Source organism: Conger conger, chromosome 3 (assembly GCF_963514075.1).
Source record: "Conger conger chromosome 3, fConCon1.1, whole genome shotgun sequence".
Classification (NCBI taxonomy): Eukaryota; Metazoa; Chordata; class Actinopteri; order Anguilliformes; family Congridae; genus Conger; species Conger conger.
In genome coordinates, this window is record NC_083762.1 from 69,584,578 (window position 1) to 69,597,446 (window position 12,869).

The 12,869-nt window shown below is 43.5% G+C and overlaps 2 protein-coding genes across 3 annotated transcripts; one reads left to right on the plus strand and one right to left on the minus strand.

Moving 5' to 3' along the window:
* Positions 1-849: 849 nt before the first annotated feature.
* ints5 (integrator complex subunit 5) lies at positions 850-5,186 on the minus strand. Its single transcript, XM_061236175.1, has 2 exons — positions 4,969-5,186; positions 850-4,510 (listed from the first exon to the last, which is right to left on the minus strand). Exons 1-2 carry the CDS (start codon positions 5,037-5,039, stop codon positions 1,507-1,509), a joined length of 3,075 nt encoding a protein of 1,024 aa, XP_061092159.1. The 5' UTR covers positions 5,040-5,186; the 3' UTR covers positions 850-1,506.
* Positions 5,187-6,911: 1,725 nt separating this feature from the next.
* LOC133124735 (phospholipase A and acyltransferase 3-like) lies at positions 6,912-12,287 on the plus strand. 2 transcript variants are annotated; one of them, XM_061236176.1, is made up of 5 exons: positions 6,912-7,118; positions 7,961-8,050; positions 8,850-8,958; positions 9,862-10,130; positions 11,266-12,287. In XM_061236176.1, the coding sequence occupies exons 2-5, from the start codon at positions 8,036-8,038 to the stop codon at positions 11,386-11,388; spliced, it is 516 nt and encodes a 171-aa protein (XP_061092160.1). In that variant the 5' UTR covers positions 6,912-7,118; positions 7,961-8,035; the 3' UTR covers positions 11,389-12,287. The 2 variants fall into 2 exon arrangements, with proteins under 2 accessions (XP_061092160.1, XP_061092161.1); XM_061236177.1 differs by lacking the exon at positions 6,912-7,118 and adding an exon at positions 7,518-7,675.
* Positions 12,288-12,869: the final 582 nt, after the last annotated feature.

Genomic DNA, 12,869 nt, shown 5'->3' on the forward strand with positions numbered 1-12,869 from the left:
TCATTCATTATCCCACAGCTCGACCTTGTCAATAGCCATGGAGCCACCCTGCAGGCCAGTGTGTATAAATAAACCACAAGGGAAATTTCAAGAGAACATTTTGTAAAATGCATGCTTTGAAGCAGTGCCCCCTGTGATTTTGCCTTTGATTGTGCCCCAGATGAGTTGAAGAGGATGAGATTTATGTAATCAGGAAACCAAGAAGCCATTTACCTTGTTGCAATAAGTGCATCTTAGGTATCTTATGTAATAATCACTGTGAGTCAGGAACTCTTCGTCTCATTCAAAGGGCAGTGTCTCCATCGTTGAATTTGGGCTTCACCCTACTGACCCATCACCTGAACTTCCTGAGGGCCCTTAACCCCACATTGCGCCAGGAGGAATTGTCCCCTGCTTAGTCGAATCAACTGTAAATCGCTTTGGATTAAAGCATCAGCGAAATAACCAAATTATTATTTTAAAAAAAATGTTAAAGATTTTTTTTTAGGCCTTTTTCAGCTTTATCGGACAGTATATAGTATAGAGAGACAAGAAGAATGGGAGCGAGAGAGAGGGGAAGACATGCGACAAATGTCGGACGGTCGGATTCGAACCGCCGACGTCGCGGCTCGCAATGAGCATGCAGTCAGTGCGCTACAGGCTGCGCCACCGAGACACCCAAATTGTCATTAAAATTTACTTCAAGTAGCAATCTATGTTTCTCTGGTCAAAGTATGCACCAAGCCAAATTGCACTTAACTCCAACCATCACAAAGCTACAGGGTGGATTGCTGCCAAACTTTTGTGAAACAGATTTTACTTTCAAAGACAGGGAATCCTTACATATTTGTGGAGTCATTCTCAAACAACTGCCTTTGGGATTTGCTTTAATGATATGAAGAAACTGGTTGAAATTCAACAAAATAAACAAATTGATACACACTAATGTACAACTACTAACAGAAACTCGGAAAGGTTTAATAAGCATCCCCATATAAAGTGTGTGAAAAGGAAAAAAAACAAACCAAAATTCTTCCCTGAAACTGCAGAAATTTGCAACAAATTAGTAACAACATTATGATCATCTGACATCAGGGCATACAGCTCAGAATCTTCTTCAGTAGCAGAGCTCTGTAACAGCAATGACTTTAGCAAAAAATAACACAGTTGTTAAATGCAACATGAGGTTGGTATGAGGAAATTAAAATGAAGTTTCATGAAATACAATGAAATCTAGCTTTGCTCTAGATTTTTTTTCTATTTCCCCGTGGATTTTAGTCCTGTGTACAAGACCTGTTTATAATGCAAAAAAACAAAAAACGAAACTATCCACCAAAAGGGAAATTTACTCAGGATTTTACGTATAAGAGCAAAAGGAGGCAAAAAACCCCCCCCCTAAACTGTAAAACTGCACAGTACCACCCCCTTTCCAACTAATCTACTCAGTATTACCAAAGCTCCCCAATTTCTTGAATACCCCCCCCACCGGCCCTCCCATCCCAGTCCCTGCACTTGCGTCTTCTGATTTCAGAGCTGGAACCGCCAGCTCAGATGTCCCAGGCGGTCAATGTTCTTGTGCAAGACACTGTAGATGGGAGCAAGGTAGCGCGACAGATCGCCATCCCTGGAAAAGTCCCGGTAGAACAGCCCCTTTTCGGCGCTGAAGGTGAACTTCTGCGGCATGGGGCTGTTCCCCCGCATGTACTCCCATACTGCCAGCAGCAGCAGTCTGACCTCAAATGGTGTAAGATGGGGGAATATCTCATGCACGTTGCTCAGCACAGGGGGCAAGAGCTGTCCCTCCCCCATACAGGACACCAAGAGGCAGGAGGCCTGGAGGTGCCATGGTGAGTCCAGGGCAGCCGCTTCCCTTGAGGACTCCCAGTGGGCCAGCAAGGTGGCCAGCAGCCCCCGCAGAACTGCTGAGCAATAGCACAGGGCAGGGCGGCCAGCTGCCACCACACCCAAGAGGTGGAAGAGGATAGGGTTGGCTTCGAAGCAGCGGCGAATGTGAATATCTCGCTCCACCGTGGTACGGGCGTGCTCCTCCGGTGGCCAGGCCAGCTCCCCGTTTGCCACGTCTGGGCAGACGCTCTCCACCAGTGCCACAGCAATCACCTTTGCAGCTTCAGCATTGATGGGCGCAGGTTCTTCAAAAAGCATGTCCGACTGGTGGTACCGGGCACCGCTGCTGCCAGCTGCACCGTTGCTGCTGTTGGTGCTGCTGCCACTTGAGCTGCAGCACCGAACGACAACAGCAGACAGGGTCTGTTGATTCTCAGTGACCTGGTCTGGCGCCGGTTGAGATGAGGTGTGGGGTGGTTTCAGCCCTTTCCCAATCACTCCAGCGTGAAACACAGACCACACACTTCCTGCAAAGTTGACCGTGGTGCCAAACTTGCAGTTGATGTCCAGTAGAGAGGCTCCTAAGTCTGGGGTAAGGGAAGTGGATTCACAGGCTTCTTCCTGGCCTCCAAATAAATCGGCATTTCCCCTGTGCAAGGCGCCCTCCACCAGCTGCTGCAGCACAGATTTTAGGGTGAGGGGGGAGAAGGCAGCCAGGCGGGACAGGAGGCGGATCGAGCAGCTAACCGCTTCCCTTCCACCTCCTCCAGCTTTCCCATTCCCTTCGTCTCTCAGCCGGAGAGCCAGGAAGAAGTGTGCGACTGCAGCTCGGGAGATCACGAGCAGCTGTGCCGGAGAGGCAGCTCGAGGCAGCTGACTACAGGACAGGAGGCGAGCAGCAGCCTGGGACACTGCCGAGTCTCCATGGAGAAGCAGGGGGCAAAAGTCATGGAGGTGGTTAGAGACAGCTGCCCCGACTTCAACAGCCATAGAGGACTGAGCTGTGCTCGTGCCTCCGGCACTCCCTCCCTTGCCCTCTTCCTCCTGACTCTGCACAGTTGAAGCGAGATTGTTCAGGAGCTGTCCCAGCTCCTTGCTTCCCAGGTTCTGGGTGTGGATTTGGGCCACGCAAGACATCACGGCAGCTGGTAGAAGCCCAGGCAGAGAGGTGGACAGCGGAGTGTGCAGCTGGGAGGCCAAAGCCAGCTCCTCTGGGGTTTGGGCCAGAGTCAGAAGTTGGCACAGAGCCTCAGTGGCTACACTCGCACCCCCGTACACAGAGAGCAGGCACAGCAGCTGGTGCAGCCAAAGATGGCGTTTGCGCTCGAGCCTCAAGGTCTCAATGCACAGCTCTCTCACATGTCCCCGCAGTTCTTCCAGGAAGGGGATCATACGGGGCGGGAAAGATGAATTGGTGGGGGAGGAAGAAGAGAGAGGGTAGCCATCATCACTTTCGGTTCGGTTGTAAACCAGCTTGTGCAGGTGAAGCAGGAGCAGTTGAAGCAGGCGGTCGCATGCCTCCCTCACCCCCTCGTGCGGGGCGGGCGTGAGACCTGACGTGATGACCGAGGCTGGCGTGGCAGTGTCCACCAGGAAGCGCAGCACACGGGGCCCGCCAGCAGGGCTCTGGCTGATCAGGTGCACAGCCAGGCCTAGCATGTTGTCCAGCTCCTCACGCGGCAGGCCCTGGAACTGGGCTTGGAGCTGCAGCAGGACAGGCGGCCTCAGGGACTCCACTAACTCAGCCGACACGGCACCCAGCAGGGTTGGAGACAGAGCCGCCAGCTGCAGAAGGAAGGGCACAGTGGCCCGGCGCAGCTGTAGCGGGCTGTCCCTCAGCCCAACGGTTGACGCAGGCTGGGCAGGGCACAGACTCTCCTGGAACATCCGCAGAAGCTCCTTTTTTATGCTGTCCGAGTGGCGAGACGCTAGATGTCCCAGGATCCCGACCACTGAACCAATTTTGGGAACCCGGTTGCTCTTCTCTGCCAATGGGGGTGTTTGCTGGTTGGGCATTTCAGGAGAGGCGGCCCCCTGATACCCATGGGTGCAGAAGTCCTTGAGGCCACAGGCCAGTACGCGGCTGATTATGGTCCCAGGGAAGGAGGATCCAATATGGGCAACAACCCAGTCAAAGTGTGGGGAGTGCTGCACTGAAGTGTCCAGCAGTGCATCCACACAGGCATCGGGGCACCAGGCCAACATGGCTGCCAGACACTGGGAGTAGCTCTCCATGAGGGAACGGGTGGCTGTGCATGACATCCACAGCTGCAGCAGTTCATTGAGACTTGACGAGTGGGGGGCACCACGCCGGCCTGCGTGTTTGCTGCTCAGCTGCCCTAAGAGGTCTACAGCCCAGGCCGAAACTAGTGGCGCCCATGCTTTAGGATTGAGACGGACAAACTCAGACAAAACGGTGTGGATTTCCTGTATCACGTCCTCCAAGCCAGAACTGCCACTGCTGCCGACTCCATTGTCACCTTCTCCCTCCAGGTCTTGCAAGAAGGTGATCACATATTCGTCATATACCCCTCTAAGGTGCTCCAGCGCTGCTCCTCGGCAGGCTGGCACAGTACGAAGGAGACGCACAGCACAACGGGCATGGTCGCGGATGCTTAGTTTACGACCCTGCGTCTGATCAACCCCACTGATGAACGCCTTTATTTCAAGGGCTAATTCCTGTGGACTGAGCGGGAAAAAATGAAAGAGGATAAGGAGGGTGTGCGGCAGAGAAATGGAAAACAGAGAACGTAGAATTACACGAGTGACACAATGATTAATATGTCAGGGCTGAGTACTCCAATCATAACTTAACATGTTACTTTCGTAAAAATGGCTAGCTAGCTAGCGTAGTACAAAAATGATTGGTGTGAAGTACAAAAAGCAAAGAATAAGTCCTAGTAAAAAACGAATGGAGGCGTAACGTTTCAAAAGCCTCATTGTTAGTAGCTAATTATCCAGTTAGCAATAAACAAATAGCTAAACATTGAAATTGTTCACAATTGAATGTCCTGAAAACAGAACACCATATGTTTCACTATTCAGCATTTGAACACACCCCATTTTAATCAGTCTAATTTGTGGCAAATCAAACTGTATAATGAAAAGGTGGCTAGCTAACTAACTACTTAGCATACTTAGTACCTGATGGAGTTATGTGAAGGTTGGGGTGACTGCATCGCTGTCAGCGGAGCCCCGTCAAACACAGCAGACATCGTTCAATTTTACGCTTACGAATAGCACATTAAAACGAATCAGCAAGTAAATAACTGTAGTTACAACTAACTACATATGACAAGTTAGCACAAAACTCTTTGGCATTTCTTCCAAAAAATTGTATGTAAAACGATTCAAACCCTTAAAATAGTGAGCTAGTTACTACAATACGCACACCGTAGAACGATTGCCAACGGAGGTGCCACAATTAAATCTCTCCCCCTGAGAAACACACTCTAGCTCTAAAAGGTTCCCAAACGAATTCGTAATTAATTCAGTCTTTGTACCGTAAATGCTGAAGTTCGTCATAAAATACTGTTATTGACTGTGCGTGCCATTAGGTAGTTGGTGTTCTTATATACAACTTGTTATAAGTAATAGGCGCTACAATTACAGTAGAATGTTACATACAACTGAACTGGTTAAATTTACCTGTAGGGACAAAATTACAAAGCCATCAGAGCCCTTCTCTGTTGGAACCACTGAACTCTATGATACACTCTATGTTACATTCTATGGTTGGAACCAAGCACTTTGTAGTGTAATGAGTGGTTTGTACATTGCAACCCAACAATGACAATCTTATCTGTAAAGTTCTTGACAGATCATTCTTGATTAAACTATCTGGTGCACCCATAGACACCAGAATCAGAAGTACACAAGTCTTGTAGGGAAGAATACATTTCCTACTTCAGTGTTTTTGGATGGTCACCTAACACTCCAATCATACTAAATAATCAAGGGGGGTTAGGAAGCCCATACTGAATGATCAAGGGGGTTCACTGTCTGCTTTGCTGACAATGACCTTTTGGTTTCCTTGATCACATCACATGCATACAAAATAATGTGTATTTGTCTGCCTGTCACCCAGTCAGGAACAGGTACCTGCATTTTACTTCAGGAGGTTTGGGGCATAAAATCTCATTCCTTTCTAACATGATTTTGTAATTGCACTGCCTTGCTTTCACCCGGTATGCTTCGTACTGTAATTAAAGACTATTTTTTACTGTATTAATAAATTGTTGTTAACCTGAATATCAGACTACAAGTTTTACTTCACAAAGGACCAAATTCCTACAGTCTGTACTGGGAATTTCACTTACATATAGGTGCGTACAGGGACAATTTGTTTTTTTTTTAAAGAAATTGTTTTTTTGCTACCTCATTTTATTGTAAATGTTGCAATGCAATATAGCATGGTAAACACAATGTGAAATTGGGACTTTTATTTTTGGCAATTATAGCTATATGTGACTTAAAATGGTACATAATCCCTATAAACATGAAAACCACCTAATTAAGAAAAAAAAATAAGCTTGCTTACATTTATCTTTAGTGTAATCACTCCCGTTGGACAGAAACTCATCCTATTATCGGGCCGGTTTTTAGGATGGTCTTTTTTCAATGACACGAACCAATATTATACACCTACTTATTCATGCAATTATCTAATCAGCCAATCGTGTGGCAGCAGTGCAATGCATACAATCATGCAGATACAGACAGAATGTCACCACTGTTGTTATGTGTGGTTATTTCCGTTCCATCTCATTTACAACGCATTTCTGCCCGCAGAACTGCTACTCTCTAGATGTTTTTTTTTTTTTGCTTTTCACACCATTCTCTGCAATTCTAGAGACTGTTGTACTTGAAAATTCCAGGAGATCAACAGTTTCTGAGATACCCAAACCACCCTGTCTGGCATCAACACAGGTCTACCTAATAAAGTGCTCACCGAGTGTGTATTATGTTATATATTTTATTTGTTATTGTCTAAAAATAGCTAATGATAAAAGGTATGGAGGGATGTGAAGTCGTCTACGGACAGTACTGACGCATCCACGCGAAACACCAGAGCCATAACTGTGAAAACAGCCTCTGTACGCCATAGCAGCTAGACACATTATTGATTGTTCTCGGTGTGGTCAGGTGACTCTTCTCAGCTGCTTGACAGTCGATCTCCTGCTCGCTGTCATAACTGGCCAATTTATCTAACGTTAGTTGGGATAACTGCTTTTCACGCAGATAAAAGTGATGTGATGGAACTTAATGTGTGAGCACCGAGAAATCAGTACATGGTAAGTATTAATTCCAGTCATTATTTTAGAACGTGGTGTTAAATACGAAAATATTTGAAACGTGAGTAGAGCGCAATGTCGAGCCAACTGGCTCGGGATAGCCTACGGATAATGTTAGCCTAGCTAGTTGTTTTGTTTTTTATTATTCTTGCTATGATTGCGACGGTTCAGTATGGGACATTTTTCAGTATTTAACCGATTTACCTGCTTTTAAGACAACTGTCATTATCGTTGTGGCCAGATGAGCCGACATGTCTGGCCACAAAAATAAACGCTGTCATAGCAAACATGTAAGTTAAGCAAGCCATGTGATGACGCTCGTTTGATTGTTGACATGTAACGTTAGGCCGTCTTAATCCGGAGTATCAGGAATCACAGCTACCACTTCAAAACGTGTTTTTGAGATTTAGTTGTTGCTAATCACATCAGTGCATTGAATGTTTTGTTACGGCAAGGCAAGACATGGCTCCCGCTTGCTTGCTGGCAGTAACTTAATCAGATATTCCTGTCAAACGGAACGCGTGGACTCATTGTTGTTTTCATTCAGTGGATTCGAGGTAATACGTGTGTATTGTAGGGCCTAATTCAAAAAACAGAATTTTTATTATTTCGCATACAAATTGTCTTAGTCAAGTCTTATTATTATTATTAATTATTATTATTATTGTGGTTGTAAGACTCCAAAGAGTCAAGCCAGTATGAACACTTGCAGGGTGATAACCTAGCTCTGTAACTTAGTTATTTACTTGGTGTTGCCACAAGTGTAAGCATATTTGGCTTCTCTCAGGCACTGGTTTCACAGTCAGTTCAGACTTCCATGCAGCCTTATACTTTTTTCACAGGGAGAACAGAGGCTGCAGGTCAGACAGTGAACACATCCACAGCTAATTATCTGGACTGAAGAAGAGAGGGTTATTATGGCTCCCACTTTGGTAAGTAAATGAGCAGAATTTTATAAAAACAGAGACGTAGGCCAAACCAAAATTGATTATTCGTAATCTTTTTGACCTATTTGTGTTCAATATATTCATTGTCATTTTATACAATCTGCTTGTGGTTTCGGAGACAAAAAATGGCAAAAAAGGTTGATCATCATCAAACTGAAACTTATAACAAATCAAAATGAAGTTCATGTTAAGTCTTTAAGAGGTTAAAGTAATCAATTTCATCCTGATACCAATATTGTGTATCAGGATGAAACAGTAAATGGTATTTAACCACCAAGGAATTTACTAATCAGACTAGTCAGTTTGTTCAGGGACTGCCTTTGTTTGGTTTTATGGGCATTCAGGATTATACACAAATCTTTGTAGCCAAATCTGCTGTACCCAATGTCAAAGTATGTTTATACATCTTTACTCATCTGTGATCTTTAGCAAGCATGGAACAGAAAGAGCATTTTTACAACATTATATTACTGGGCTCCAGAAACATGCATCAGGATGGTTTAGTCCAGTTTTGTTCTTATTCTTTGAGCAGGGCATTTAATCAAGGGCTATTTAACATTTATGCCTCATTTACTGAAAATCATCAAGCAATCTTGTGTGTGAAAGAAACAAATCACAAAACTAGGAACTAAGGGAGGAGCTAAACCTTTGCCGGGCAAATGGTCAAATGTGACAGTATTCCCCTTTTTGATCCGTAAATGATGTAAATGATGACATCAGTGGTTCAGATACAAGTACAATGTTTGGTTTTGGTGTATTAAGAGTGATTCCTTCTATTTCTCAGTTTGATGAGAAACCAGAGCTTGGGGATTTGATCGAGATCTTTCGAGGGACCTATCAGCACTGGGCAGTGTACATCGGAGATGGTTTCGTCATCCATCTTGCCCCCCCAAGTAAGACTTCCACTTATGGATTCTACAGTACTGTGCAAAAGTCTTAGGCACCCCTTTCCAAACATTAATTTTGGAAATTAATTTTCTCTACAAAAAGTTTTATTTTACTGAGAAAATGTTGTATTTCATTACCTTTTCAAACTCTACCTTAGTCCTCCCTCCTGATTTCCCCTGCCCCTCCTTTCTGATATCCCTATCCTTGTCTAACCCCCCCCCCCCCCAAAAAAAATAAAAAAATAAAAAAATAAAAAATAAAAAAATAAAAAAAATTCTGATGACAACTATGTTTAGAACAGCATTTCCTGTGTATTTTGCTAGTTTCTGGATGTGATGCTCTGACTTATGGTAGAACCTATGCACTTGTAAGTCGCTTTGGATTAAAAGCGTCTGCCAAATGACTAAAATGTAAATGTAAATGTAAATAAACTCACATATGAAGTAAAAGACCACATGTCAAATAAAAACTTGATCCAGACTGTCTGGGAATACCTCCAGAGCCAGAAACAAGTGAGACAGCCAAAGTCTGTAGAAGACCTGTGGAAAGTTCTCCAATATGTTTGGAACAACCTACCACTGCAGGACAGTGTACCTAAGAGAATTGATGCACTTTTAAAGGTGAAGGGTGGTCACCACAAATATCGATTTAGTTCATTTCAACTGTTTACTGCTCTTTATAAGACATTTTTCTATATTTAGAAACTCTTCACTTCATGGAATTTTCTTACATGTGCCCAAGACATTTGCACAGAACTGTAGGTTGGGACGTTTCAGGATGGGGTGCTATGGAAGGACCACTACAAGGCAATGCACAGGGAGCTGTCTGTGTGCCTGTGTCTCTACAGTCCATAGCTCTGAGACTACTTTATCCATCTCCTCCCTTTCTCATCTCTTTCCCCTCCTTAGCTGAGAGCGCACAAGCTGGTGCCTACAGCATGATGTCAGTCCTGTGTGACAAGGCCAAGGTGAAGAAGGAGGAGCTGTGGGAGGTGGTGGGGACAGATGAGTACCGTATCAACAACCTGCTTGATTCCAAATACAAACCCAAGAGCCCTGGTGCCATAGTGAGGGATGCCCAGGAATGGGTGGGACAGGAGCTGCCATACTGTGTCTTTCGAGGGAACTGTGAGCATTTTGCCACAGAACTGAGATATGGGAAAGCTGAGTCAAGACAGGTATGCATGGATCCGTGTATGTTGCTCCAGCCACATTGTCATCTTGCAATTCTCAATGCTTGCCACATTTATAGCTCAGTTGTTCTACAATGAAACTACACTCAGTGACCACTTTGTTAGGTGGACCTGTACACCAGCTTGTTAATGTAAATATTTAATCAACCAATCATGTAGTAGCAACTAAATGCATAAAGGCATGCAGACGTGCTCAAGAAGCTCAGCTGTTTTTCAGACCAAATGTAAGAAGGGTAGAAATGTGATCTAAGTGACTTTGACCATGGAATGAAATTGAAATTGCTGGTCTCCTGGGATTTTCACACATAACAGTCTCTAGAGACACATACAAGGCTTTGAACACCCTTGCACCCCCCTATCTCTCTGACCTTCTTCACGACTACACTCCAACTCGCACTCTCCGCTCCTCCTCAGCTGGCCTCCTGTCTGTCCCCACCACCTTACTCTCTACTATGGGTGCTCGAGCATTCAGCTCTACAGCACCCAGGCTCTGGAACTCTCTACCCATACACATCCACCAGTTCATTGTAAATTATTTTTAATTGCATATATTGTATCATGTTTTCTTTTTTGTTGATGATTTTAAATGGGATATTTTGTATCATGTTTTTACCATGTTTATTTTGTATTTTGCACAATGTAAGGTGACCTTGGGTGTCCAGAAAGGCGCCACTTCAAATAAAATGTATTATTATTATTATTATTATTATTATTATTAGAGAGAAAACGGTGTGAAAAACAAAAAAGAGCCAGTGAGCAGCAGTTCTACAGGCAAAAATATGTTGTTAATGAGAGACATCAGAGGAGAGGGGCCAGACTAGTCGAAGCTAACAGGAGGGTGACAGCAAGACAAATAACCATGCATTACAACAGTAGTATGCAGAAGAGCATCTCTGGACACACAACACATCAATCTTCGTGGATAGGCTAGACCAGCATAAGACTTAATACGTCTAAAAAATATGTGGAATAAGTACCTAATAAAGTGCTCATGGAGTGTACATTCAATATAAGGAAGAATGTGAATAATGGAATTTTGACAGCATTTTAAAAAATTGAAGAAAACTGTAGAAAAATATTTTCCATAGGTGCCTAACTGTGGGTCTGGTTTGTTGTGCAGGTGCGCAATGCCTTGGAGGTAGGAGTTGGAGTGGGGATGGCTGCTATGATTGGTGTGGGAGTCCTTGCTGCTGCTGCTGCCATCTTTGGAGGTGGGAGCAAAGAGAAGAAGAACAACCAGTGAGCTGAGAGAGCTCACAGAAATGCACAACTACCCTGCCTTAATTGAATTCTGCTTGTGTTGCCATACACCGACCTTTACAACCAACTCCAGGAATGGTCTCCTGCACACTCCTCAGATTGCTTCAGATGTTCTATTTTATGAAGCAAATAGCAGGCAGCTAAAACAAGAAAATACATTATTTGAATGACATTAAATGCGTGGTTTTCACAGTTGCTCACAGAACTTACCTCTGCACATGTGATTCAGTCTGTTGGTACAGAGTCCTGTTGATAACCTCACTAAAACAAACAAAAAAATGATTATTCTGTAATCTTGTATTTGTGATTAGTTTTTATATGTAATATTAAATATGCTGATCTCAGCAGTGGCTAGGGAACTTGATGTGCAACCCAATAATGGTAGGTTAAAATTCCAGTTTTGTGTATCACTGGTGTGCTCTTGTGCAGATTAATTAACTGGAATTACTAACTGATTAAGCACTTTCAGGACAGTCCTGTTGAAGCTTCAGATATTGAGTATCAAGCAAAGATCTATAATCCCCTGAGATCTAAAAACTCAATGCGAAAGTATGATACTATAACCTGTAAAAAACGAATTCAGATGCGTATTAAATGCTATTATATTTTCATTAACGTTATTATAAAGGCTTCCCTAATATTTTTAATATTGGATATTCATGAAATTTTACAACTGACACTCGCTGTTTAAGCAATATAAGATAAAAATAGATTTTTTTATTTACTGCATTAAAATGGTTACAATTCAATAAAGAAAACCAGCTAAAATAACATGTATTAACAGTCTTCTGTCAATCTAATGTCTTTTAATAGTTTGTACTGTATTTGTAGTATTGTTATGATGTTAAGATTAAAAGATTAATAAAGAGTGGATTAAATTAACATGTTTTAGCATTCATTTTCAAAATAACCAGTGCTTTCTGTGACCCCTTTTAGAGAACATGAAATCAGAATGTTTGTAAACAAATATCGCGGAACGAAGTAGAACCAAAATCGACTGAACCAGAGCTGTGTATAAACAGTTAGCTAGATAACTATGACGAAATCGTGTTTTGTTTTGGACTGTAATGCCGATTCTGAAAAGGGAGGATAACCCAGATCCTACAGTCCGTTTACAGGGCGGTCTCAGTTTTGACAGGTGCTTGGCACAGTCAATGACAGCTGACACAGAGACGCCCGACATAAGATCAACATCTGATTGTATTGCTTATGTCATTCACAAATGTTGTTGGCAGCTAACTTTAGCTAATAGACACCAGACGCTTATCGGCGGACGTATAGAGAAACATTGGGATGATAACTTTGCAAACATGAGTTAAATCCCACCTTGCCTGTTGTAAAACTAGTTAGCTAGTCAATGTGAAATGAGGATTTATATCCAGTATAGTTGCCATAGAAGGTACCATAAAAAACAGAACCAACCATTTCAGCATCAGAATATTCTGTGGTATTGTACCTTTGGAT